This window comes from Chelon labrosus, assembly GCF_963514085.1.
Source record: "Chelon labrosus genome assembly, chromosome: 10".
Lineage (NCBI taxonomy): Eukaryota > Metazoa > Chordata > Actinopteri > Mugiliformes > Mugilidae > Chelon > Chelon labrosus.
In genome coordinates this window covers 15,747,154-15,773,505 of record NC_140360.1, presented here as the reverse complement: position 1 = coordinate 15,773,505, position 26,352 = coordinate 15,747,154, and the positions used below count along the sequence as shown (strand labels likewise).

General features: G+C 41.8%; 1 protein-coding gene across 6 annotated transcripts; it reads right to left on the bottom strand.

Annotated features, from left to right (window-relative positions):
• Positions 1-139: 139 nt before the first annotated feature.
• On the bottom strand, positions 140-24,863 carry znf512b (zinc finger protein 512B). Of its 6 annotated transcripts, none has more exons than XM_084553017.1 (18): positions 24,321-24,863; positions 23,975-24,222; positions 22,451-22,585; positions 14,418-14,497; positions 14,137-14,265; positions 13,654-13,829; positions 13,259-13,542; positions 13,083-13,154; positions 12,184-12,318; positions 11,553-11,680; positions 10,252-10,344; positions 8,244-8,342; positions 7,421-7,675; positions 6,970-7,311; positions 6,627-6,728; positions 6,403-6,465; positions 4,677-4,775; positions 140-4,194 (listed from the first exon to the last, which is right to left on the bottom strand). In XM_084553017.1, the coding sequence occupies exons 3-18, from the start codon at positions 22,581-22,583 to the stop codon at positions 3,850-3,852; spliced, it is 2,535 nt and encodes an 844-aa protein (XP_084409143.1). In that variant the 5' UTR covers positions 22,584-22,585; positions 23,975-24,222; positions 24,321-24,863; the 3' UTR covers positions 140-3,849. The 6 variants fall into 6 exon arrangements, with proteins under 6 accessions (XP_084409143.1, XP_084409147.1, XP_084409145.1 ...); XM_084553021.1 differs by having other exon boundaries at positions 7,421-7,573; XM_084553019.1 differs by having other exon boundaries at positions 23,975-24,175.
• Between the last annotated feature and the right edge of the window lie 1,489 nt (positions 24,864-26,352).

The following is a 26,352-nucleotide window of genomic DNA, read 5'->3' as shown; positions in this document are numbered from 1 at the left end:
CGGTTTCAACTAGCCACGTGTAGATATTACTGAGGCTTGTCGTTTAGTTGCTACTATATAATACATATATACATATTATTTTATTTATATTGTGATGAAGTGACATAAACACAGCAAGAATGGTTAATAATAGAGCTATACAGTATGTCTAAGTTGTAATAAACTGAACATAAGAATACTACAAAGCCAGCATGGAAATGTGAGCTGCATCACATTTAATCAGGTTTATAACTGTGAGAATATATCCATTTATTATATATTTTTGGCATATTTTAGGTAATTAATAATGTCTTGAGTCAATTTTGGTGTGTGTGTTGGACATTAAAATAAAGAAGTCCTACCCATTAGTAATGATACTGTACTTGAGAGTAAAAATGAAAAATCCTCACACAACAAAATTTGACATAAATTGACAGATGACGCAGGCTTAGTCAACAAACTTTTATTAATTAGTTGAGGGATACTAATGCACAGGTACAACAAGTTTGGGAGAAAAATTGTAACAGTTCAGACTCAAAGGAGGCGTTGGTTCCTCCAATGTTAGGTACTATACAGCTTTATTTCTGATATGGAAATCTTTAATACATAATTAGTCTCATTTTATCTGTTACCTATATATCATAAACAGTTATAAGCTACAACATCATCTCATAAAACTCTCCAAAGTTTAATCGCAATGGCCCGGAGTGAGCAATGAGCCGGACACCATTTCCTGCTTTTGAAGTGGGTAGCATACAAAACGAACCACTGTTGTCCAAATAAAAGGGTTAAATTATTAGGCTGTCTAAGGGAATTTCTATGGATTAACCTCAGTTTTTGAAATAACATTGCTGACAAAGGGAAGACACTTGAGCCTGCTGTTTCCCCAGGTACAAAAGTCACACCACACACAATCCAGGTAACTAGAAAGCTCCAACAACACTCCTATTTCAAGCCTATTTCATGGTATAGTAAGTGCACTAAATACAGAAACAAACACACATACATATGCCTTGTCGTCCCATATTGAATAGGTAATAATAAAGGACTCTCTCAATGTGTTTGCCATCATGTACTGAAAAAGCTCAATTTATGTGCATCATCAAAAATGGATAAAATAACAGTGTATGCCAACACACAGGCCTACAATGTTCTCTGTGGTCTAAAAATTTTTTCAATATTTTTTTCTGTTTAGATTTCATAATATGTAAAAAGCATTTTCAAAGCAAACAAATAAAATTAGGGGAGTGAAAAAAAAAAGCCATACAATTTTTGAGAAGACACATCAATATCAAAATATTAGCAAGCCAACAAAATCCGCTAAATATGGTGTATTGCTGTACTCTCTAAACATGTTGCAGTTAGCTCACACTGCGGGATAGATATGTGTTTCCACATCATAGGAAGACAGATAGTAAAGGGTGTGATAAAATATAAAATACTCACTGTTAAAAGCAGTGCTAAACTATCATATTGCAACACCAAAGCTTGTCAGGTAAACACAGTCAATGTGACGTTATTAATGAAATGAGTAACAAGCAGCTGATGAACTGATTCTGTGCCACGGCGTAACACTCAACAAAAGTGTTACCATTTCTGACATCCATTCAATACAAAGGTGCTAACTGTTTAAGACACACACGCTCGCACACACACACGCGGTCCGGACAACTCATACAATAAAGGTCCAAGGACCAATCAGTGCTCGTCTGACTTATCCTCTCCATCAACCGAACCTGGATCAAAGATAAAGGTCCATCCTACTAACAGAGACACGTGCATAACCATTCCCACCTGAACAGCCTCCATCAGTTGATTGGTAATGGAGGAATTCAGATTGAATATTTGCTTTACACTACAAAAAGTCACAGCGTAGAAAGAACGCCACCTGGAACACGCACAAATTTCAAATTCGCTGTTTCTTGAAAGCGTTCTGCTGACATCAGTGCTTGATTTTAAAGATGAAATTGACATTTTGGTGCAAAATTCAGAGGACTTGCCTGTAAGAGGAACATGGCATGGTATCAGGTCTTTAGAGTGTCAAGTAAAAGCACCCTTGTTGCTGCGCCATAATATCCTCATGTCACAAATTTATCCAAAGCTATCAGATTGCTTTGTAGGCAATACACACAATATAATATAAAATAGACTCACGAGCGTTCATTTCTTAAGCAAGCAAGGAATCATTTTTATGGACATAAATTGCAAATATAATCAAATATTGAGTTTCCATTTGCTCAAATTGTTAATGCAATTGTGGATTCAAGTATCGACTTTAAACGTTTGTGAAAATGTTCTGTGATGTTGTAGAATTGAAAAGTAATATAATATTCCTTTTTTTTTCTTAGTCTAAAGCTAGTTTAACGTTATGTGGCAAAGCAGCCTTAAACTAGAGCAGTTATGGCTTTGTGGCGTCAGACATACTTTTAAGGTTGTGTTGGGTTAATATATAGAAAGAGTTAACCATGTTGCTCATTACCCATTTAAAGCAAATTTAGTTTTCCTCTAGTTTTCCATCATAGTAAAATATTCCCACTTCTTTCCAAGACAGCCACTACGTTAGGTTGAATATTCCTGGCAGAAATACAAGAGGTGAGGAAGGAGGGTAAAGGGTTAAAGTGCAAGCGTCCAGGAATTAATTCATATACATATTTATATTTGAATCTTCATTTGCATTTTTTTTTTCTATTTCATAAAAGATTATTGTCTTCAACCTCTCTATAAAAGATAGTATTTTTTATTCTCTCCTCAGCTTTGATTCAAGCTAAAGCGGTAGCCAACGTATGGCCTCCTTTAAAATGGCGTCACATCTTTTGATTGTGCTGCAATGGTGCAACAAGCTTCACATAAAATTCATCCTTCTGTCAAACATTTAGCTTTTCCATTCCTATTTTAGAAGGCTTCAACTTTGTTCCTTGTCTAAAATCAACTAAACAATGTTAAATCACATGTTACTGAAACTATCGAATAACTTACAGATGAAAACCTCACTTTTTTGGGGGGTTATTCTGCTTGTTAACTTCAGTCTAAAAGAACCACATGTCAATTATGGTTGTCAAAGCAGGTACCTTTCATCATCACGTGAAAACAGATGTCACTGAAGCTGTAGGAAAGGGTGGAACATGACTACCAAATGACCAACATATTAGCTTATCTGACATTTGCTTATGTGAAACATAAAGTTAAAAAAACAAAACAAAACAATAAAAGTAAAACCGGAAAGAAATGAAAGGATTAAATTCAAAACAACATTGCACTATAGCACACACTGCAAACATTCTGACTGCTGTGATCCTACTGGATGTGTCAGGCTTGAAAATGACAGATGGCATCATTGCTTTGAGTATATACTGCAGATATATATAGATATAGATATTGTTTATGTACACAGTACAGTATATCTGTGGAAAAAATGTGAAAACACTAGCTATCATTAAATGACTTCACCATGCTAATAGATAATCCTTTTTAAAACCTCTCAAACACAACATGAGTCTTGAAGAGAAAATTATTCTCTATTGATTAGGAAACTACCTACCTGTTTAAAAAAGGCTATCCATGTAAAGGTCAGGATTTTATCTTTGATTAGTACTCATACTCCTGCTGTGAGTACAGAAACTGAAATGTGTGACTTAAAAAGGAGACAGGTGGAATGGAGAAATAAAACACTACTGCTCTGAGTATTGTTTACGGCAATACACACGTTAACTCTGGGGATTCAAAACCGAGATTTGAAGACTGCACTGTTTTACTGCTTAATTGTTGATTTGGCCTCCTTCTCAGTGTCCTTGTGGAGTAAGGTCTTTCAGCTTCCCGGCAAAACATTTACAGTAAGCATCCTTTCTGGCTCCTGGGTCGACAAAAGCAGAGCTACTCTGACAATGACAGCCTCTTGGGTTTGCTTCGTCTTGTGGCGGAGGGAATGGGCTGTTTGTTTTGGCCTGAATTATCACTGTCTGTTAGGTCAGAGCTCATGGTTGGGGTCTGTGCTGGGCTCAAAGAAGGGGTCACGCTGGAGGTTGAGTTTTGAGTAGAGGCAAGTGCTTCAGTTTTTGTTTGGAGAGGCACATCCGCAAGGGGGCGCTCTTTTGGTTTGCGGCCCCTCTTCTTGCCAGTGGTGGCACCGTTCCTCACCTCAGCTTTGATCCCATTGTCCTCCAGCACTTTACTCTTGCTACTGGAGACCACTTGAGTGGCTGCTGCTCGAAACCAGTTCTAAGAAGAAAAAAAAACACCACTCCAAATTTGAGCATAGAGAGCGTATATACACCTGTACAACTTTCCCTACTGTTTATCTAATTTTTTTAGCAGTGCAGTAGAACCCATGCAGTCCAAGAAGACATAATTTATAAGATATCATACTGTGGGAAAGAAAAACTATTTCATAAGAAAGATTATATATTGAAGACACAAGTAACTGTGCTACCTTGTAATCAAACAGTGTGTTAGACACACTGTATTTGCGGGAAAAAGATTAGCATGATGTATAAAAGTGGACTCAGAAGTTAATGATTTGTTTGCACAAACACAAGAGTTATGTTTCCCCACAATTTAAACAGACTCAGCTGGTATCTCCATCTATTCAAATAAATAGCAACGATGTCTATGAGAGTGTACTCAAGGGGATACATGAATAATGTCAACGCCTGTTTTAAGGCTACACTGAAAATGACAGTGAACATCAGAAAGTGACCCACCTGTGAGTGTGTCTTGCTAATGTGGTACTTGACCCCACTCTCTGAGCTGAACTCCTTCTGACAGATCAGACACGTGTACTTCCCCAGTTCACCTCCACCCTGTAACGCACACAAAGACAAGCACAAATGTGTACACGCAGCTCTGTAAAAGTTTGGACATGCCTTATCACTTTACTTTATTTTTAGGAAGGGACACACAGAATTATGTAGAAAACAAAACACTGGACACATTTTAGATGACAGCTTTGCACACTCTTTGGATTCTCATGAGTAAAGGAAGACCAAGAGTTGCCTCTGCTGCAGAGGATAAGTTCATTAGAGTTACAAGCCTCAGAAACTGTGAATTAACACCCCCTCAGATTATCACCCACATATATGTTCAGAGTTGAAGCGGCAGACAGATCTCAACTTAAGCTGTTCAAAGAAGACTGTTTAAATCAGGCCTTTGCGGTTGAATTGCTGCAAGACGAAGACACATCTGAAGGCGAACAACAACAAGAAGAGAATTTCTTTTACCAAGAAAGACAAAGGCGGAAATGTGCACTTCGGTCTGGTAAGTCTCCATTAGATTATTTTTTTTTTTGTTCCACCTGCCATGTATTTGTGAAATGCCAAGAAGGTGAGCAGATGGTTTCTACATATGTGTTTCCCACCGTGCAACATGGAGGAGGAGGTGTGATGGCGAGGGGGTGCTTTGCTGGTCACACTGTTGGTGGTTTATTCTATATTCAAGGAGCACTTAACCAGCAAGGCTACCACAGAATTCTGCAGTGACATGTCAACCCATCTGGTTTGATCTTAGTGAGACCATCATTTGTTTTTCAACGTGACATTGACCCCAACACACCTCCAGGTTATGTGAGGACTCTCTGACCAAGAAGGAGGGGGATGTAGTGCTACGTTAGACAACTTGACCTCCACAATCACCCAGCCTAAACCCAGCTAAGATGGTTTGGGATGAGTTGGCCCTCACAGTGAGGGCAAAGCAGCTAACTAGTGCTCAACACCTCTGGGAACTCCTTCAAGACTGTTGAACAGTGACTACCTCATTAGGCTGATACAAAGAATGATAAGAGTGTGCAAAGTTATCAAGCATAAAGTGTCTAAAATATAAAACATATTCCAGTATGTTTACCATTTTTGTGTTTAATACATAAGTCCATGTGTCCCTTCGTAGTTTTAATATCTCCATTATTAATATATAATGTGGAAAATCATAAAAATAAAGAACAACCATTGAATGAGAAGAATGACTGGTACTGTACACACAGTCTTTATAGTAATATGGCTGTTTTTAGTTAATTTCTTTTTTAATCAGGTTAGATAACGTAACAGTTATTTAGAATAGCTGCTTTTTTTTTAAGAAGATACACATCTTATAATTTCTCTTCTTCTATATTTTACAGTTGTTGCATTTGACCCTTAAATGTCATACTACTTTTCCAACTTTTTCTTTGGAATGTCATTGTTATTCGCTGGTTGTGCTTATTAATGGGATATATAACTGTTTTCTCTTGCAGTGACAGATTACAAAGAGGCTGCAAAGTCAAAGTGCTTTGCAGAACCGTAGGTCTGATGACAGCATAAAAAATTCACAAATATGGTTTGGGATACTGTGGGTATTCCGTATCTTTAAATGTGTGTGTGAGGGGGAGTATATAGTCTTATTTTTACTTGTGTCTAAAAGAGATATGTAATCAGGTTAGTGGTTTTGCTGCAGCTGTACCTGGCTACAGTTGGCGAGATGAGCCTTTAGTCCTGACACACTGGAATAGACAGCTTCACAGTTCTAGGACAAAACAGAAGAAAAAACAGCAAGTGAACAAACAAACCCGATCAAAAGTCTCATTGCTATAAACCTACAGCCTCAAGGTAAGACCTTTAATTGCTTCTTTATATACAGCACTTTTCTGTATGTGGTGACAACATAAAACCAGTCAATGTTCTTACTTCATTTGTGCAGCAGATAAAACCCTTTTCCTTGACTTGGTTCTTCCAAGCTTCTAGTAGCTCTGGGCTGAAGTTGGGGAGGCCAGGACGAGTGTAGTTTAACTGAAAGGAAAACATTTGTATCGATATTCATGGTAGCGTAACCATTTTACCATATACAAAAGAGAGGGGGCACTGAGGACCATATTTATCTACTGATGTCTAATTTTACCATTTATAACTAAGTGTGGAGCTATTGCATGGACATTTGGGGATTCCCAAAGCTGATGTACTTCTGCGTATATATGAGGATTATCCATGTGTTTATTGTATGCATACTGTGAACCACGCGTGCTCTCCTCACCCTCTTGCTGTCAGGCACCAGGTCGTCCTTGATGCGCCGCTTGGTGCCCCAGTCTTTGGCCAGCTCATCCTCGGCTATCTCCTGCAGGTGGAACACTGCCACCTGAGCTGACCGCCGCCTCACTCTGCCACTGGGGGTTCTTTCAAAGTCCTCCCCCTGGCTCCCCAGCTGTGCTGCTCTTTCTTTTTCTCTCTCCCTCTCTTTTTCCTTTTCCCGGTCCTTCTCCCTAGCTTCTTTGTCCTTTTCCTTAGGCTGGCTGGATGGTGCTTTCTCCGGCCAATCCTTCTTCTCGGGATGGCTTGGCTCCTTCTTGCCTCCTGATGAAGACTCCTCAGAGACCACCTGGAGGAACAGTGGACTATTTCTTACAGTGGTAAATGCAGGGAAACACTGAGTTTTTAAGATGTAGTAAAATATGACTGCATAAAACGGTTATTCTCTTAGGTCTTACCCTCTCATTGCCAGTGTTGTTGTTGGTGTCAATGATGCTGTCCTTGTTGCTGTTGGTGGTTGTGGCTGTCATGGTGGTGGTGATGGTCGGGGAGTGCTCGGTGCGAACATGGTAGTCTCTGCCAGCCTTGGAACGGTAGCTTTTTCCACAGTGCTGGCACAGAAACACAGGCTTCTCATCGTCAGAAAACTCTCTTCCACAACGCTTCTGGTGATACTGGTAGCCCATCAGACTGGAAAAGTGGGCTGAACAGCCCTGCATATGTGTGTGTGTGTGTGTTTGTGTGTTGGTACATCAAATGTTTGTGTGATCATGTGACGCCAGTGACAGAAATGAGACAGAATGAAAACACAGATTAAGCAGGAAACTGGGTAAGTGGAACAAACTGTAGCTCTAATGGAGCAATATTACTGCACTTGGTCAATATTTCGAGGTTAAGGTTAAAAGGACAGAAAAAGCAGGAGGAAGATGCTCGCATTTCAGTGTGAAGACATGTCACTGTGGAGAGTCTATTTTTTGCAGCTCTTTCTCCTCCTCTCTCTGCCTTTTGCACTCTAGTGTGAGTAATGGGAAGCAGAGTGTTGATGTGGTTTTGGGCAACATGTCAAGAACAAGGCATAAAGGAAAAAGGAAGGAGAGAGGTAAAGGAGGCAGACACAAAAGAGGAGCCTGAGGAAAAGGGGAGAACAGAATCAAAACTGGCAGATGAAGAGGGATATAAATGTGACAGAAAAGACAGAAAAGGACACAGAGAAGCAAGAGTAGTATAGAATGAGAGACAGGAAAAGAGAAAGGGACTGGGGAAGAAAGAAGAAGTGCATACCTCACTAGGACACTTGATTCGTCCCATCTGTTTGAGCACTCTGCGCAGCCTTTCTCTCTCCTCGTGTTCGTTGCCCGTCTGGCCTTCGCTCCCTGAGGGCTGAGGGGGAACAAACACACGTCGCATAAGCGTGTCCCACCATAACACCTCCCACTCCCTCATGACTTAAAAAAAAAATGCTGTGAAAATGTGTTTTCCATCTTCAGTGTTCGCACTGTGCCAGGATCATTAAATGGCTTCATGGTGAGGCTGTTACTCAAGGCATGTTTATGACAACTGTCAAACTCATGTTTTCACTCGAGTGTTGGCTGGTGCTAAACCCCAGCCAAGACCAGAACAACAGATGGTAGGGCTGCCAGGGAGAAGAAAGACATGCAGGGGACAAGGGAGAGTCTGGACTTACGGAGGGATCCCAGTGGAATAAACATTGTGTCTTTTCTCACGTGTTAACACGCAGAGATTAATAACACACAACCCTATGGCAGCTTTCTGTAAAGGTAAAGATTAGAGGAGATACTGCTACAGTACTTCAATAGTGCCCGTGCAAGACAGGAGTAAAAGACACCAGCTTGGCCTCTGATTTACACACGAAAGGAAAGAAACCATGAAACCACACCAGCATGTATTCTTAGTGCCTCCATCAGAGACAGAGCAAAAGAGGAAGCATGAGAGAGAGTGGGAAAATAGGCAACAAGATCACAGTAGCAACATCAAGGTCAACCTCAGTGGGTGACCTCTGTTTCTCAGCCAGCCTGCTGTTTCCCACACTGCATTGGTGCTGTGCCATGTGACCGCACTGACAACACTGGACGCAGAGACAGTGCAAACTCCAATTCCTACACAAATCCGACTTCATCACGGATAAATACCATAACTAATGCAGGCGACAGATACACATTACCATAAACATGCCTGTATATTAATAACTACATAGGCATTATAATGAAATGATTATGACTATGACTAACACAAAACGATACCAGATGATGGCTTTCATCCCACAGTTTAATTATCTAATCTGATAAAGATTTGCTAAGATTTAATAGTTTGCTGCTGAAACCTTCAAGCTTCTTACTTTTAACATGCACATAATTCTGTAATGTCTTTTGCTCTGCTGGACTGGAAAGCTGCCAATAAGGTCAAGGCACAACAGGTCTGGTCTGAAGACAAATGGCGGCATCAAACAGTTTAACTTGGCTGGCACAGATGGCACGGTCGTCCATCATCGCTACTAAACTGGCAAACCTTGCCTCTTACACACATGCGAGTGCACACATATCACGTACTATATGTGCTTGCACAAAAAACACAAACACGCGTGCTGCGTGCCACAACGTTTGCTGCATGTAGATTCATTAAACTTTCATGATACTTTTTGTAACGGCCAGTGTTGAATTATTCAGCCAACTTCATAGCAGTACCCGCTGCTCTAATGCAGGAGTGTCATGATAATATCTTAATGACGCTCTCTCCATTCAGAGCTAAGGCAGCTGCAAAAAGAAACGTGAGCAGTTCAAGGACGAGAATGCCAATCATGCCTTCAAATGTATGATCATTTACAAACGCCAAGATCAAACTTTAAGAGAAGGGTGCAACAGCTGATAATGAATATGCAACAGTAGAGTGTATTGATCTAAATATACATATAGAGAGTAGTACACGAAGGGAAGTCATTTACTGGCTGTATGTAACTGTCCACATACAATCAAAAAACGCCTTACCATAATAGGCCATTTGACACTAGCAGGGGTGTATGGATGATTATCATATACAGTGTCACAAGAGCAACCTCCTGCCTCCTGAACTGCTGTGGTGTTTTACTAAGTGCCCTGTTCAATGGATCAATGTGACAGTGGTGAAGCATTAGCCTTCTCAGCAGCCAAAGCCTTCCCATCTAGACTCATAGTGAGAGATGGTAAAAGGGGCAAAGATCAGTCAAATAGAAGACGCAGTCAGGAGCTGCTGTCATTTGTTTGAAGTAGGTTCTAAAAGCGATCTGCAGCTGTACCTTGGTGCTGTGTTCCGCCATCGTGTGGTAGTTCAGTCCGGCCTTGGACCTAAACTGTTTGTGGCACTGCTGGCACTTCAGGGCATCCTGGAGCTGCATGGGTTGAAAGACAAACATAGGATCGAATTACATTTCTCAGTAAAAGGCAACTAACAGGTTGTCCGCCTTGGTCTTTATTGGATCCATCAATACAACAGCATTTCATCTGTAACCTAATCAAGGTTGTTATTAGAGCACAATTCTGGTCAAAGGAAAGGACAAAGGAATCTTCAGGTTTCCTGAAAAAGCCAATTTTACACACAGTGTTCCTCGTCACAGACTTCTCTCTTCGCCTCAGTATTGATTTGGAGACAAAGGTGTTTTGATGGTGAGTGACCCAGTGGTAATGTGGTGATTCTGTCATTACTTAATGGCAGACTGTCACTTTAATAGAGTCACAAAGGCCACTGAGCTAAGGAACCATTACAAAGGCTGTAGGAACATATCTCTCTGAGGACCTAGGTTACTGGATCACTTCACTTGGTTCATCCACGGGAAAAGTTCAATATGATGCAGCTGGATAACGTTTTTCCACTTATTTGCTGCTGCTTCATTTCTTAGCACTATTGACTATATTTGAGTGCAATGCAGACACATGACGTTTGCACAAATGTAGTGTCCTCCCTCCACCCTGATCCATTTTACTTGGTATTAGCTTTCATATCAGAAACAATGAACGAGGATATTACACAAAAAATGGTGGAGATTACTGCAGTGAGATACTGCCTGATATTATTTCTACAGCCTTCCAATCAATATCTTTACAGTAAAAGCTCCCCAGACTCGGCACAATGGGGTTCTCTGGGAGAGGTATCTAATAACGTTGCAGTCAAAATTATAATCCATTGTGGAAATTACAGCTCTGGGTTAAGAGAGGGTTACTTCATACTCACTAAAAAAATTAATAACAAGTTCTATCATTATTTAAACAGCTTTATGCTGATATGTGTATTCCACTGAGATGTTACGTTGTCAAACTGCTTGCCATATATCTCACTTCTTATACAATAAGGCGACGCATGTTACACAGGATTAAAAACAGCACAGGACATTCTTGTCTTATTCAGATGGTCAGGAGGGAGATTTTGTCCAGATGAAAAACAAAGCTAAAACAAGTTTAGACTGAGGTGTTTGTTGTGAAATGGCTTTTTTTTTCTGACAGGAAAACATTTTTTCCCGTTTCCACAGTAAGCTCTACCAGAGGTTGTGACAGCACATCCATCCTTCTCCCAGTCTGATGGACAGCTGTATCGCCCACTGACCTTCTGGCAAATCTCCATGTGTTTCTTGAGGCCGTGGATTGTTTTTCTGGTGACGATGGAGCAGGTGGGACACACCACTTCACCTCGCTCTGAGATTGCTCGCTGCCACTGTGTGTCAGCAACAACCCCTAAAAAAAAACATTAAACAGTTTTAAATCAGTTAATTAGCCAATGAAATGCTGTGTTCACATCTAAGCTGGCTACTCGATTGGATTCCATAGAACAACGGTCTTAACAGGGGCCGTGATTCATGCCTAGTGGCTAGTTTGGCGTGACTCATGTTCTAAGCGGTAGATGGAACACAACGGAGTGGGTCAGCTAACCTATAAGAGCAGACTGAACTTCTTGGGAAGGAGGCCTTTAAGAGACAGGAGCTAAATAGCAGTGTTTCAGACCAAGGAGGTGAGAAGTGGTGTTATATCTATGTTTTTGAACTAGTATGCATGTAAATCTATTAAAGTAAACCCCCATAATACAATTATGGACCAGAACATAAGCATAACATGGTCTCTTTGAGAAGCAACCAAAAATGTGGGTATTATATTTTAACTGGTATCACTGGTAACATTTGTAGTAAGTCCCAAAGAACTACAGTTTCATGCAAAAACAAAAAAATGATGGAGGTGTTCACCAGAGCTCGTCGTGGCTGAGTCTTTCTTAGATGACTGGCTTGAAGTAGTTCTTCTCTGAGGCTCTTCACTACACCCACTCCCCTCTGGTCTCTTCACGCGGCCAGCCTTCATCTTCTCCTCCGCCTTAGTCATACCTGCGACACACATGTGCACACAAGAAGACACCTCAGAATGTAGTAATTAATACTCCCATTGAAAGAATTAAAGGTAAAGTGAGAGCAGGACAGATGTAGGACAATGCCGAACAAGAACAAGATACTAAAATGGGGTAAGTTGATACTGAACATAAAATGAAAAAAAAAAAGAACTCATTTTGAGCTATACTGGATCAATGACAGGCAGACTGAAAGAGAGCAAGAGAGAGCACCAAGTCCTGCAAACTTCAGATGGATTGTGCGACTAGTGATGATAAGTGGTTTACAGCCCCGTCTGTGCAACAGTATATGAGTCAGTACAGGTTTTCAGCATAAGAATGAGACACAGAGAAAGAGAGGCTGGAAAAGCTGCGTGTATGTGATGTGTGCCTGGTGTGTGAGTCACTGGTTCATTTAGTCAGATAGGAAATATCTCTATGGTTGCCACATTAGCACTGCTTAAAGACCATTGATCAGTCACAATAGGGGGCGTTCACAATCACTTACATAAGGAAAATTATTTTGAGAAAGCCCAGAACCCACAATCCTCATCTGTATTTTCCCGCAAATATGTCCTCTGAAGAATTTAGTAATCTGGTAAATCATCACAGGGTTCCCAAAGCCTACTCCAATCAATGTTGAATCAGGCAGCACTCAAAAAACAATTTGTTCTTTATCACACCCATATGAGATCACAAATTGTTTGATTGTTCTGGGCAAGCCCATTAGAAAATTCTCCTTTACTCTTAACAAAAAGCACCTACCCTTCAATCCAAACGTTCCAGATATGGAGGGCTGTTCGCCAGTGAATTTCTTGGGCGTTTTCTGCTTCCGTCCTGGCTCAAGAGAAAAAAAGATAGCAAAGAACGGTCAAGCGTGTACAGTGGAAAAATATAAAAAGAAGCTGGAGTACATCTCAAAAGATATGCTGTAATCTTACTGTGCCTCATTCGCTCCGGGTCTTCGTCTGGGAATGAAGGGGGAAGGCTGCCCCCCTCACTTTCGCTTCCCCCTGCGTCAGACGAGGTGCTTTGAGACTGCGACTGCTGGGACTGAGGCTGGACTGGCTGGGATTGGTGAATCTGATGTGAAGGCTGGCTGTGGCTATGCTGTTTCCTGTCACTCTTCTGGTGGGCCAGCTCCCCGTTCTGAGACGGCGTGGACACCTCGTGGGTCTTTTTGACTTTGAAGAACACCGGAGAGGGGGGACTGTTCTCCATGGGTCTGAATTCACAGACCGAGGAAGGACAGTTATGAACAGTGAGCAATATGACATTGCTAACACCATTATGTGGTATATTGTTGGTGGGTATTTGAGCTAAAAATCCCGGTCACCTTTTCTTTGTGTTGGGCTTCACAGGAGTCTTTTGATGCTTAGCTTGCTCTTCCTTAGCTTCCATACTAACTCTGTCTGGGTGGTTCCACAGCTTGTGCTTCTGCAAGCGGACCTTTGTGGCAAACACTGCCTCACAGTAGGGACAGCCGTGACTCAGCTTCTCAGCTACAGTGGCCTGAATACAGACATGACGAGAGGGGATTTAGAGTGAGCTCTTTCCCTGGGCAAAATCTGAAGTCAGTGGGTGGCTATTAGGAAAAGCTTCAGTTGACTAATCATAGGCCTTTGAAAAACCCTGACGATTAATCGACTAATGGTCAATAATCACTAAATTTGTGTAGTGTGAGCGCTTATTCTCTGGAATTACGATTAACTGGTTTTATATGGAAGGCTTTCTCTGATTCTTTGCTATGGTCCACCATTAAAGTCTACTCTGAAGTGTAAAAGTAAAAAAAGCCACACAGCAGAGGCTAGTGACTCACCCCCTGGCAGCGTTGATAGTGGTACTTGACGCCATAGATGCTGGGAAACTCTAACCAGCAGCCTGAACATGGACATTTAACCCTGGAACGGCGCTTAAACTCTTCCTTCCATTGTACTATCATATGGGCCTGATCAGGGGTGAGGAAGAGAGAGTTGAGTACATGCACGTTTTATTGCTATTAAGCACTGTATGTTGTGCATATTCATGGGAAGCTGCCTACTGTGCAGGAGTAATGAAGCTCACTTCAAGCACCCACTCATTTCAACAAATAATACTCACAGGAATGCTTCTCAGTTCCTGCACTTCTGCTTTAGGACGACCTTTCCTCTTTCCCTCTGCTGGCTCATCACAAACTGGACCTGGAAAAGTGAGAAAGGAAATCATATCTGAGTTAGAAACAGTCTACTGACAGCACTACAAATTCATGCAATGTAAATTTTAACTCCAAAGTTTTCTGAAACTATTAATTTGGACCTTTTATGTTTTTGATCAAAAGCAAGACTAGTTGTCTCTGACTTCCACATCTGTTTTTGATACATTACAAAATTGCGCATATCCAAAATTGCTGAATATGGTCTCATATTCAAACAAAATATAGGCATGACCACATATAAGGAAAGCCCCAGTTACAGTGATTAGGTTCATTAATGTTAATTTAAAACTTAATTAACATTTAGCTGCTCAAACGTTACTTCCTCATGTGCATGTACGAGCGTTTGTGGCTGTGTCTGTGTAAGTGTGTGAAAGCGAAAGGCAGTATGGGCAAAGGCCTTGTGTTGAGCCCAACAGATCAGCTATAAATCGCTACCGCCTGTGTGAACCTCTGACACAGCAGACTGCAGACCGACTGCCTCAGCTCTCCTTGTGCTCTCTATTGCACCTTCCCTCCATCTTTCATGTTTGCTGCTTCCCTCCTTTCTCACACCACGTCTGGCTTTCTCGCTTTCCTTCCCTTTCTCTGCCCGCACCCATCCCAGTCTTTCACCATGGTTCCACCGGCTCATTACTGCTCTCTTCTCTGCTACAATTAGACCTCCGCACAATCCGCCCTGCACTCTATTCCCTCTATATACTGCTACTCGAGGAAAGGAGAGAGGGAGGGAGGAGAGAGTTCAGGATGAGTGTAAGCATTCGAAAGAAGGGAAGGGGGCGATAAAGAGAGAAAGAAGAAGAGCAAATGATGTTGAAGTAGAGAGGAGAATTGCAGAGGCGGCTGACTCTGGCCAAGCATGGTACTGAATGGCAGTGCTGCAGGTAGCTATACTCTGCTCTTTAGAAAAACACATCTTTACAGGTGCTTTCAACTCCACTGGATTGATCTGGCAAGACTTGATAGCAGCAGCAGGAACAAAGCAAGCAGGAGACACCGACGCTGCAAGAGCCTGTTCAGTCATAACAGATCTATAAAAAGTCAAAGGGAAACTACTTCAAGTAGAGATGTCATGAAGTGTAATGGGGTAGTGGTCTTGCATTGACTTTCTTTTGAATGTGTTTCACTTCCCCATGCCGAGGAACATGTCACTGTGTCTGCCAACTGCTTTCTTTTCGTGCAAACTCATTGACAAGCAGAGGCAGCCTGCACACATGCCCATTTGTGGCAGATCCCAAGCTGGATCAGAGCACTCCGTGTGCCCACCAGGATTATTAAAATGGTTAGATAATTTTTCATCAGATAAATGAATTGACTTACTACCTTCGTTGCTCTTACAAAAACAGCTCATGCAGGCAGTAGGGCTTTTGCCTTTGCCCCCTAAAAAAATGTCAGTGATGTTAATGTGTATAAGAAACACTCCTGGACCAACCTACCATGACCTCCCCTTCTTATTTCCCAGTGTTCTGTTACACAGCTTTCCCCTTTTTCCCTCATTTGTCTTCTTTTTGTTTCTCACAGAGAAGCACAGACACAAACATGGGCTGACAGATTATATGTAGTCTTTTACCTCAGATTCACAATAATAATGTAGAAAGAAAGAAAAAAAGGCAAGGCCGAATGAGATGGAATGAGAAGTAGCACAGCATTGCATTGGCTGTGTTTCAGAATAGTTCATGACACGAGGTGTAAACGCGCGCACATAAAAGTGCACACTAATACACAAACAAGTACACAAAACCATTGCCAGCGCGTGTTGTGTGAGCACGGATATGAGTGTATTAATATTCTCCAGGCGACAGAGCATTTCTCTATTAGCTGTCTGGGTAGCAGCTGGAGAGGTGATGCAGTCGGCGGTGCAGCTCTTGTGCTGAGGAGGAAATTGAGCATGCATTCTAATTCCTGTCTTAGAAAATAAAGGTCTTGTAAAAGAAAGGCATAATTAATGAATTCTGCTCTTGGGAAAGATATGTTCTTGTTGCTATGGGAATAAGATCCACTTGTCTTAGTTACCACTATCAGAGGCTTCTTTGCTGCGAGCAGAACAATTAGGCCCACATACAGTAGGCTACAATGCAAACAGGCAAAGCCACACAAGCTAAGGCAGAGGTACATGTGCTGAAAAGACTTACTGTGGAAAATGAAATATAAAACAGCTGACTTTCTTTCCAGGGGTGAACAAACAGAGCAGAGACAATTAAATACGTTCATATCTTTTACTTTGCTTCGCTTGCATGAATATGGAGAGCACACTGGCGCTCAGGCCTTCCAGCAATCACAGCCATTGTCTTGATATGAAACAAAGCAGGTCCATTGTGTCAAATCTAACCCCCAGTTCTCAGGCACAGGCCATGGGGATAAAACAGCTGTTCATCTAATGTCAGAGTGTGACTCGCTCCCAGCTGTCTGCAACTGTTGCTCCACACTGGTGAACATTGAGAGAGGAGAACAGCTCAAGGGTTGGAAGAGAAGAGAAATGAAGAGAAATAAATAGAAATAAAGAGAAATAAACAGAGGAGAAGAGAAGAGAGGAGAGGAGACGAGAAGAGAAGAGACGAGACGAGAGGGGAAGAGAAGAGAAGAGAAGAGAAGAGAAGAGAAGAGAAGAGAAGAGAAGAGAAGAGAAGACCAGGACCCAGGAGTGCCAGCAGCTGTCTAATGATCTCAAATAACCTCTGAGCTCTCCTAGCTACGCCTGCAACTGCTCTCCCTCAGTGCAAGGGTTCACACATTACCCACAAAAACACACACACGCATATGCACACACACGCACACAACAGTCATTTGTTTTCCTTGACAAACACTCACACAGGAGCCTTTGTCTGTGTCTGCACAGTAGGTTATAGACATACTGTAGTTTAGAAAAGACAACACACAAACGCCACGGACACAACTTGGAAACATGGAAAGAAGATATCAGCACTTCCTCAAACTCAACTGACGATGGATGGAGAAACGAATACACCTGGATAAACATACCGCCGAGGAGTGAACCTCATTTGCCTGTATCTATAAACTGCGCTGGTGCACGTTGAGTCTAACCAAAGGGCCTCACTGCCATCTCTAGCCTACTTCGTTGGATTAAACTTTATCTATTTACTACTCCACAACGTTCCCCTCTCACACACTCTCTGCACGTTAGCACTTTCACACAGAGATGATAACACACATTTCCAACTACTTCCTATATCTCTGCATGCTACTTTCCCTCCTATAATATCACTCTCTCTCTCTCTCTCTCTCTCTCTCTCTCTCTCTCTCTCTCTCTCTCTCTCTCTCTCTATCTCTCTCTGTTTCTCTCTCTCCCACACACACACATTTACACACCTCCTTTTGAAGACGTCCCCATATTCCCTCCCAGCCCGTCCCGACTCCAGACAGTGAGTTAAGAAGGACAGGCGAGGTGGAGCGGCATCCGAACAGACTTACAACCCAGACACTGACTAACTGAAAGAAAAGCAGACTCTCTCAGTGAGTCTGGCTCCCACTCTTTGTGTGTGTGTGTGTGTGTGTGTGTGCTTTTTTTTTTGTATCTCTCTCTCTCTCTTTCACTCCCTCGTACCACCCTCCCTCTCTCTTTATGTCATTCTGTGTGACTATGTATATAATTCAATGTCTTGCATATGTGTGGACTCACATACAAATATATATATAGATAGATCTATTTCCTCATTGTAAGCTATTATGAGTACTGGCATGCACTGTGAAAGTCTATTTGTTTATGCTACAATTAGGTGCACCAGAGTTGTTTTTGCCATAAAATTCTCTAAAATACTCTCTTGTTGTTATTTAGTTTACTTTTAGATTTGTAGAACTCTCAGTGACAAATATACTGGGATGTCTTCTAACCACATAACTTTTAAAATTAGTGTGAGGGATGAAGTGCCCTAATGAAAAACAATTTCCCTTGCCCTCATTGGGCTGAACTACTGTTTAGGGAATCGCTGCATGCAAGAGGCCAAGGCTCATTATAAAGCCTTGTGCTAGGCTATCAGTTTGCTAGCACCACTAAACCACACATAGAGCAGGCAAGTCAAAGAAAAAAGCTCGGGCTGGAGTTTCCTGCTACATAATCCGGTGACTCATAGTACCTCGACAGCTTCTTCAGGCCTGTATTGATTTTACAGCTTTCCACATCAACGGCATGATTCATATTATTGGAAACCTAATGTGTTGCCTGATGGCCATTTGGCCAACGATCAACAGTGTGTTTAGTGACATATGTAGCCAGTGAATTCCTAGGAGAGGATGCTGAACCGACACCAAAGCAAATAAACTGTTCTCAAATTCAAGACTGACTGGACAGAAATTTAGAGAAATATATATAGAACATGGTGAGGTTTACAACTGTTGCGCCGCATATACAAGTGAATGTGAAAAAAAAAGTCATGTGTTTGAGCAACAGCGCATACATTACAGTATACGCGAACCAGACATACAATGTACTGCTCCAGACTGTTTGCAGTGCCCTCCTTATGGGCAGTGACTCACCAACTCCATCTCTCTCCTCTCCAATTTCCCTGTGCTCCTTCTCATCTGCTATCCTCAAGCCTGCCAAATAAAGGTGTGACAAAGATGACAAAGGACCCTCCTCAAACCGAGACGCAGCATCAGGCTGAGAAAATCACCAGAATTCAATTTCATCCCAAAACAAACATCAATAGCTCTTTATCGATTCAATCTTTTGGTGTTTCTCTAGTTTAGTAGACTCCAAACATTAGCAGGAGGGAGCAGGAAAATGTAGAAAATATAAGACGTGAGGATGAGTAGGTGGGAATAGGGCGAAGAAGGCGGCGGGGATGGAGTGAAAGGTGGTAGAAATAGTGATGTTGAGTCACTGCTGCTTATAATACTGCATAATGAGTGAAAAAATAAAGAGATGAAGAGTTTGGGGGAGGATAAAATAGAAATGACAGTTATGTGTGGAGAAATGGACGATAAGCGAGTGTGAGAAAGCAGGAGACTGAGAGGAAAATGGGGAGACTGATGTTGAGGCAAATATACAGAGTTGGCAGACGGCCATTGTGGGCCTAAAATAAAGGTCCTACACTCAAGACTAAAGCACGGTCATTTGGGAATACACAAACAGGGTTATATGCACACACAAGCAGTATAAACGTAAACAAAAAGAGCTTGCACAAACTAGCACATTATTATTCACACATAGCCATGAGAATACAACATATCCTCCCACCAGCACACTTATTTTCCCATCCTTCCCCATACTTATACAGACAACACCTAATGTGGAGCACCCACCTCCCCTTACACTCCGAATGCCCAGCGGATAGTGTATCTGTAGAGTATTGCACAACTTTCCATGACTTTTCCAGACTCCACTCATTTAGATTTGCATTAATGTTTGCAGAGAAGGGCCTTATCTCAGGGATTGTCCACAGCACTAAGCAGAACAGCATTCATTCAATCCAAATACAAAAAAAAAAAAAAGATAAAACTACCGCCAAAGAAGTTAAACAAAACAAAAAAAAAGAAACACTGCACAGCTAGAGAGAGAAAAGGAGAATCACACAGAGTGCAAGTCACCCTCAAGGACCACATCCTTTCCTGTGAATTGTCTGGTGTGGCAAAGTGACAGCGCAACCGCAACACTCTAAAAAAGTGCACAAACCCAATTTTCAGGTTTTGTTTTTGTGGAGGGAATTCAGGAAACCACCAGAACAAAAACACACCAGCCAGACGGGATTTCTTCAACGTTACATCATGTAGAGTTTCCATCAGAGACATATATCGATCAACATCATAACACAAGAACAAGAAGTAATGGTCCGAACGCTCCATGGCCCATGAAAAATGAAAAGCAACCAGTGGGATGAGAGAAGCTACTGAGGTACCTGATAATCATGAGAGCACGCTGTGTACAATGGGCATAGACTGAGAACAGAAAACCCTCCATAGGGAGCCTTAGATATTGATGCCTTTGTTTCCACAAACTGAGGTTCACAGCCCCCCTGGGATAGACAAGCTAGTGCCAGGCTCATTATTATTATTAGCGCTGTTGCATTTCTCTTCATCATTAGCTCTAGAAGGCTGATGACTAATATGCTAAGGAAGTTTGAGATGTGAGAAGATGGCTTGCTGTCTGAAAAGCATATTAATGGAGATGCAGGTGGTGTTTGGCCAGTAGAACTAGTAAGACCTTCTTGCTTTAGTGTCAAAGTAAATCATATACAACGCTAGTCACTGTGTGGGAAATAAGGAATATAAAATACACTGTAAACAGGTGCCTTTTCTGAAATGAAAATCTAGAACTGTTCATGCCTTTCCTATGCACTGCTATGTAACTAAATCATTTCCTATTTTTACATAATCACATAAATCTCAGTCTACTGGCAATGGAAACAGCTACTGTCTTAAAAACTAAGGAGACACATGTAATAATCAAAATGAGGGAAACTTTCCAACCAAACAAAACAATTCTTCAACCGCAACATAGTGTAAGAACAGTCTCTTATCTTGTGCAAACAAGTTGTGCAAGAAGCTGTCCTCAAAACACTGACATAATTACTGTCCTAGTATCCGTGAGAAGCTCTACACAAATTAGAGTCAAAGCAGATCAAGTGTGAAAAAAGAAAATGAAACAGACACTTGGAAACGGTAGAGTCTGAAGTTACCATAAAAAGTCCCAGAAAAACCGAGACCGATACATCACCTGCGATCGCATTAAGTCAACACACATACACACAGGTTCACAATCATCAGAGTTACTCATTAGTGAACTTTAGCCAAACAAGTATTGCCAAGCACTGACATGAGTCAAACCCCAAACCATCTCTTAGTTGTTTCTCTAAGTTGTAGTCAAAACAATCAGGGCAGAGCCCCCCCCCCCAACTTTCTACTGACTGATTTATAAACTCATCTTGTTTATTGAGTAATAAAGTGCAAATCTATAAAACATGAGACTTTGAGAGGCTGCAGGGAATAACCTGTCATTCAAATAGACTTACTTTCTTCTGCTACAATAAATACTTCAAAAGCAAAAACCAGCTGGCAGCCTGTGTACAGTAAGAAACAGGAAAGCTTACGGTGAACCAGTGATATACTGCTAACTATCGAAAGATGAGCTAAGTTGACAAAAGCTCTGGCACTTTGTGCACCCTTATTTATGTCTTACAGAAAAGACAAATGACAAAATAAGCTTTGCATTAACATCCACAACAAGGAAGCAGGCGCACAGACGCATGCATGCACCCACACCGCCATGATAATCAAGCCTAGAGGGCTGAATAATTACACGGGGAAAAAAAAAAAAAACTGAAGCACCTAGTCTGGTGTTGGTACTGTATGTGTCTGGGAATGAGAGGCTATTTTGTAGCAACCAAAACAACTGGGTCATATTAGAACAGTCCCAGTTTTCCAAGCCTGCCTGACGCTATTAACAAAGTCATGATGATCTGCTGGTTATTGGATTGAAAAATAATTCCCCAGTCTGGCTCTCTCTTTCCAAAATCTTCCGTCTCCATCCAGATGGCTTGGGGTTTCACTCATGTCAGCGCTTGGCAATACTTGTTTGTTTGGTTTTCTCACTGTAAGGCAGTCTCAGGAAAAACGTTGTAGTTTCCAGGCCCTTCTGCGGTGAGAGGGGTAGAATTACGCTAAGGCTGGAACCATTGATTCTTAATAAACTATAAGCCATTCAAAAAAAATAAAAATAAAAAAGCTGCAGAGACCAGTACATATATGGTATGTTAATTAAATCCCAGAGAAACAGTATTAAAGCTCTGAAAAGCTAGCATAGAAATGCCAGCCAGTGGAAAATAAGAAACAAATGAAGTCATTAACAGTATATGTGTTAGTATGTCATGCTATATGCAAACCATTCTTAACAATGCATCACCCAATGGAATGAACCTGGGTCATACCAACATATGCTGAAGTCCCACACTGTTTTCATTCGTAAAAAGTGCAGCGGCTCGTCACTCACTGTGTTTGTTGTTGTTTTCATGGCCTGGCGTAGCTCTAACCAGCTCCTGGGGATGTCCATGCTTGGGGGTTCGGCCCCTTGGCAACCCTGAGGAGGACAGCTTCCCAAGCCGGGGGCCACTTGGGCTCTCCATGCCTGCAATGGTGGATGAGGGGGAACAAACTCACAAGAGGGATACTGCACACAGCTAAAGGCAATATCAGGATGCTTTCTGCTGCTCATTAATCCATTTCCATTATTTGCCAAAACATTATTAACAAAGTCTACTGCATCAATAGCATGTGATGATGCTGCCTGCCTCCTTCTATAATGCAGTTGCTCAACGTTGGCCATCGGCGCTATTAGGCAGAAGGTTATCTGAGTGGAGGCACACACATCATCTGCAGCGGTAATGAGGGTGTGACCTTCCATGTTTCATTTCAAAATCAATACTCTCACTTACACGCTAACTTCATGCTCTGCCCATTAGACAAAAGGTGGGTCAAAGAAAGGAAAGGCCTCCTTTTCCCGAGCCGCGGGATGTTTCTCTTGATCGCGTCACATGGTCAGCAGCAAAGTTTTCTGCATTCAGTGAGGGCTAATGCTGATTTGTTAACCTCTAGACAGATTAGCCCATCAGTCCCATACATTACGTGGCATCCTCTTCCACGGTAAGCCAGCAGTATATGTCAAATTCAGGCTCTCAGTGATGAATGCTTCTTCCTCATCAACATGGGACTGTCTAATGAATGGAGGCTGACAATCGCTAATTATGCTAAGTGGTACTGATTGCGATCCAACATGCTTTCTCTTAGCGCACATTTGTGTCACTCTCTTAATGAATTACAACAAAGGGTCACTCTGAAGAGGCCGCCCAGTGTCCGTTTACATACCGCACTGTTCAATGTACATTGATCGATGGCGGCTCATCTATCATGGTGATAGCGTGCTCAAACTTTGTTGTAAACCTGACTTTAAAAAGGCACAGTGAGCTGCTGCAGGATGCAACTTGATGAAATACTGCACACATCATCCTCTTCCTGTATGATGTGAGAGTGTAAAGAGATAGGGTTGACAACAACAGAGCAGCATTTAAATATCTAAAATTAGCAGATGCTGTGAGAAAGTTACTTGTGAGTGTTCATAGTCACCTCCATACTTTGTGCAGTATGCTACTTTTTAGTTCCTGTGTTGAGCAAATTGAGCATTTTTTTTTTTAGTTTAGCTACTATTTATTTGAACAAAAACATTTCAGCAGGTGCTTTCATAAAAAAAAAAAAAAAGATGAATGCTACATGTAAACAACAGCCCGCTACAGCAACTTTATTGCCATACATTTACCTAGACACAACAAATCCTGGTGACACCCACTCACATCTCCCCACACAATCTGCTGACAAGCCAACCTGGAAATAAGTATTTTAACACGGCACGTGGCACACTGCCATGCTGTGTCTGTCGACCACAACAAGGTTAGAGATGCTTGCTAGTGGGGTGAAGATAAAACAGTGCTACACTTTCTGTTTCCCTGCCGGCCACACCTACCTGAACTGTCGGGCAGTCACCCAGCACCAGGGGCCGGGTGGCCCCGGGTCACCCACGTGAGGGGAGGAGGAGGTGGTGGTGGAGGAGGAGGAGGGGGTCAGGAGACAGGCACCAAAAGTGGGCGTTTTTCCACCAATGTTATGTTACATGGCAATCACACCTGCCGTGCGTCAAGGACCGGTCACGCTGAGGTTGGGGGGCCTGAAAGGAAGCGGACAGTCGTCACCGTCGTCCTGTCCCCCCTCTCCCTGCAGACGACGACCAGATGGACGGCAAATAAAGCAGGGCAGGAGAAGCGAAATTACAATTCCGTGTGTACATGAAAAGAAATCCAGGATAGTTTCACCTTATTTCCAGTTTCCAGTAGCCGTCCCCCCCTCCTTTCCTGCATTAATATGTAAACCACGAGGCACTTCTCCAACCTCCGTCTTCTCCTTAAACACTCCAGAAATGTTAAAAAATAGCCACGAAAGGTAGGCAGGTCCTCGACTCCTTGAGGAAAAATATTAGAATACGGGATGGTTTATATAGGCAGTGAAGCAAAATGGCGACTTTATTACGAAGGAGGAGTAAAAAAAAAAAAAATCCTTGCGCTGGCTGGAGCTAAAGGGAGGCACAAAAATATGTTTAGTGCAGTAATTTCGACGGCTGCGAGACTGTTGGTTAGAGTAAAAGAAAACGAAGCGAAGGAAAATGAGCAGAAACGGCAGACCTCGGTCGGGGTTGGTTCACTCCTCGGCTCCTTACCTCGGGATTATTTCGGGCTTTTTTTTTTTTTTTTTTTATACGGATATTATCTCGGCGGCCGTGTACAGTATTACAGTAATGTGTGTTGGGTCATGCGCGTATCCACTCCACCTTTGACAGTTGCAACTAGAGTCTTGAGGCAACTTGCAAACTCTCGCGTTATTATTATCTATTTCCAGCGGAATAACAGTGGGCTTTCTGGCTAATAAACTCGCTGCAATACCGGCTCGAGCTACTCTTCCGACGTAACGGCGCTCGTTCCTGACGAAAGGGGGTCAGGGCTTAAATTCCTTAAATCAACCTTCACTCTGTATTTTAATCCAGTTGCAGCTAAATGTTCTTCTCGTATCCCCCAGCCTATATCAGCTACGATATAAAATTATTCTATTCTATTCTATTCTAGTTGTCATTGCCTTGCTGTAGGCCGGTGCTGTAGTCAGACACTGCAAATAGCTCCCTTAAAAAAAAAAAAAAAATTGGAGGAAAAAACCCCTTGAATATAAAATAACACTTGCTATTATACTGAAAGCTCCACATAGCAGCTGCATATCATAAATTTATTTTGCGTTCTACAACCGAGTTTTTGCACTGATCTATCAAACCACATTCAAGGTCAGTATTAAGTATATTAATCCGTTGAACAGCAATGCAGTCAATACAATATTGAACCTTTAATTGCTGCAAGCTGACCACTGGCTTCTTGCACATGCTGGCATTTCCCCATTTAACACAGCTAATAATAAATGTGCCACTGCCACCTCACTCAGTTTCTGTAAAACAACAGAGGGGACCCCTCTTAGTGTCTGATTGGTGCCAGTCATCATGACCTAATATTGCCTTTTAGTGGAAATCTTCTAAAGCCATGATGTAATTTATATGTAAAAAAAAACCAACGTTTTTATGTGTTGCCAGTGGGGGGCAGTAGAGCCTCATTTTTGGAGCTTTAATGTGACTTTGTTGGTCCATAATGTCACTAAAATCTAATTTAATAGACGTATATTATGTTTTCTAAATGGCATTTACAAAAAAGGGAGCGTCATTACATCAACGCCACACATAGTGGCGTAAAAGAGTTTATGATGCTGCTCGTCACAAAATTAACAGACACGTTAGAAAAGACTCACATGACGGAACAAAGCACCAATGAAATGAATGACTTCCCAAATGTAATATATGTTGCATCATGATCATGATTCACATCATGCACCTCAGTTTACTATGTATAAACAAATATACCATACATAAATTACTTATCTAATATAAATATTGGACTATAAAATAATAAATTAATACTAAATTTTATGAAAAAAACTACCAAAATAACTCAGACTGTGTCAGATTATGTCCAGTTAAATATGCTGCTCCATAAGGGGGCAGTGTAACTCTTTGATTTATCAGGAGCAGCTCTTTCGCTACATTGGATGAGGCCTCTGAAGCATTTAGAAATGTTAAACTTGTGGTTGGCTTTGATGCCATGTGTTTGGTGCAAACGAATTTGGGATTTCTCAAATCTGTTCATTAGACACAAGATTACTGTGGTTCATGGCACACTGAGGGTCTTTAGTGGGTCTTTATTGGCTGAGTGACAGCTGTCATTCTCCTGCAGAGTATCTCCAGCTTATAAAAGTTAA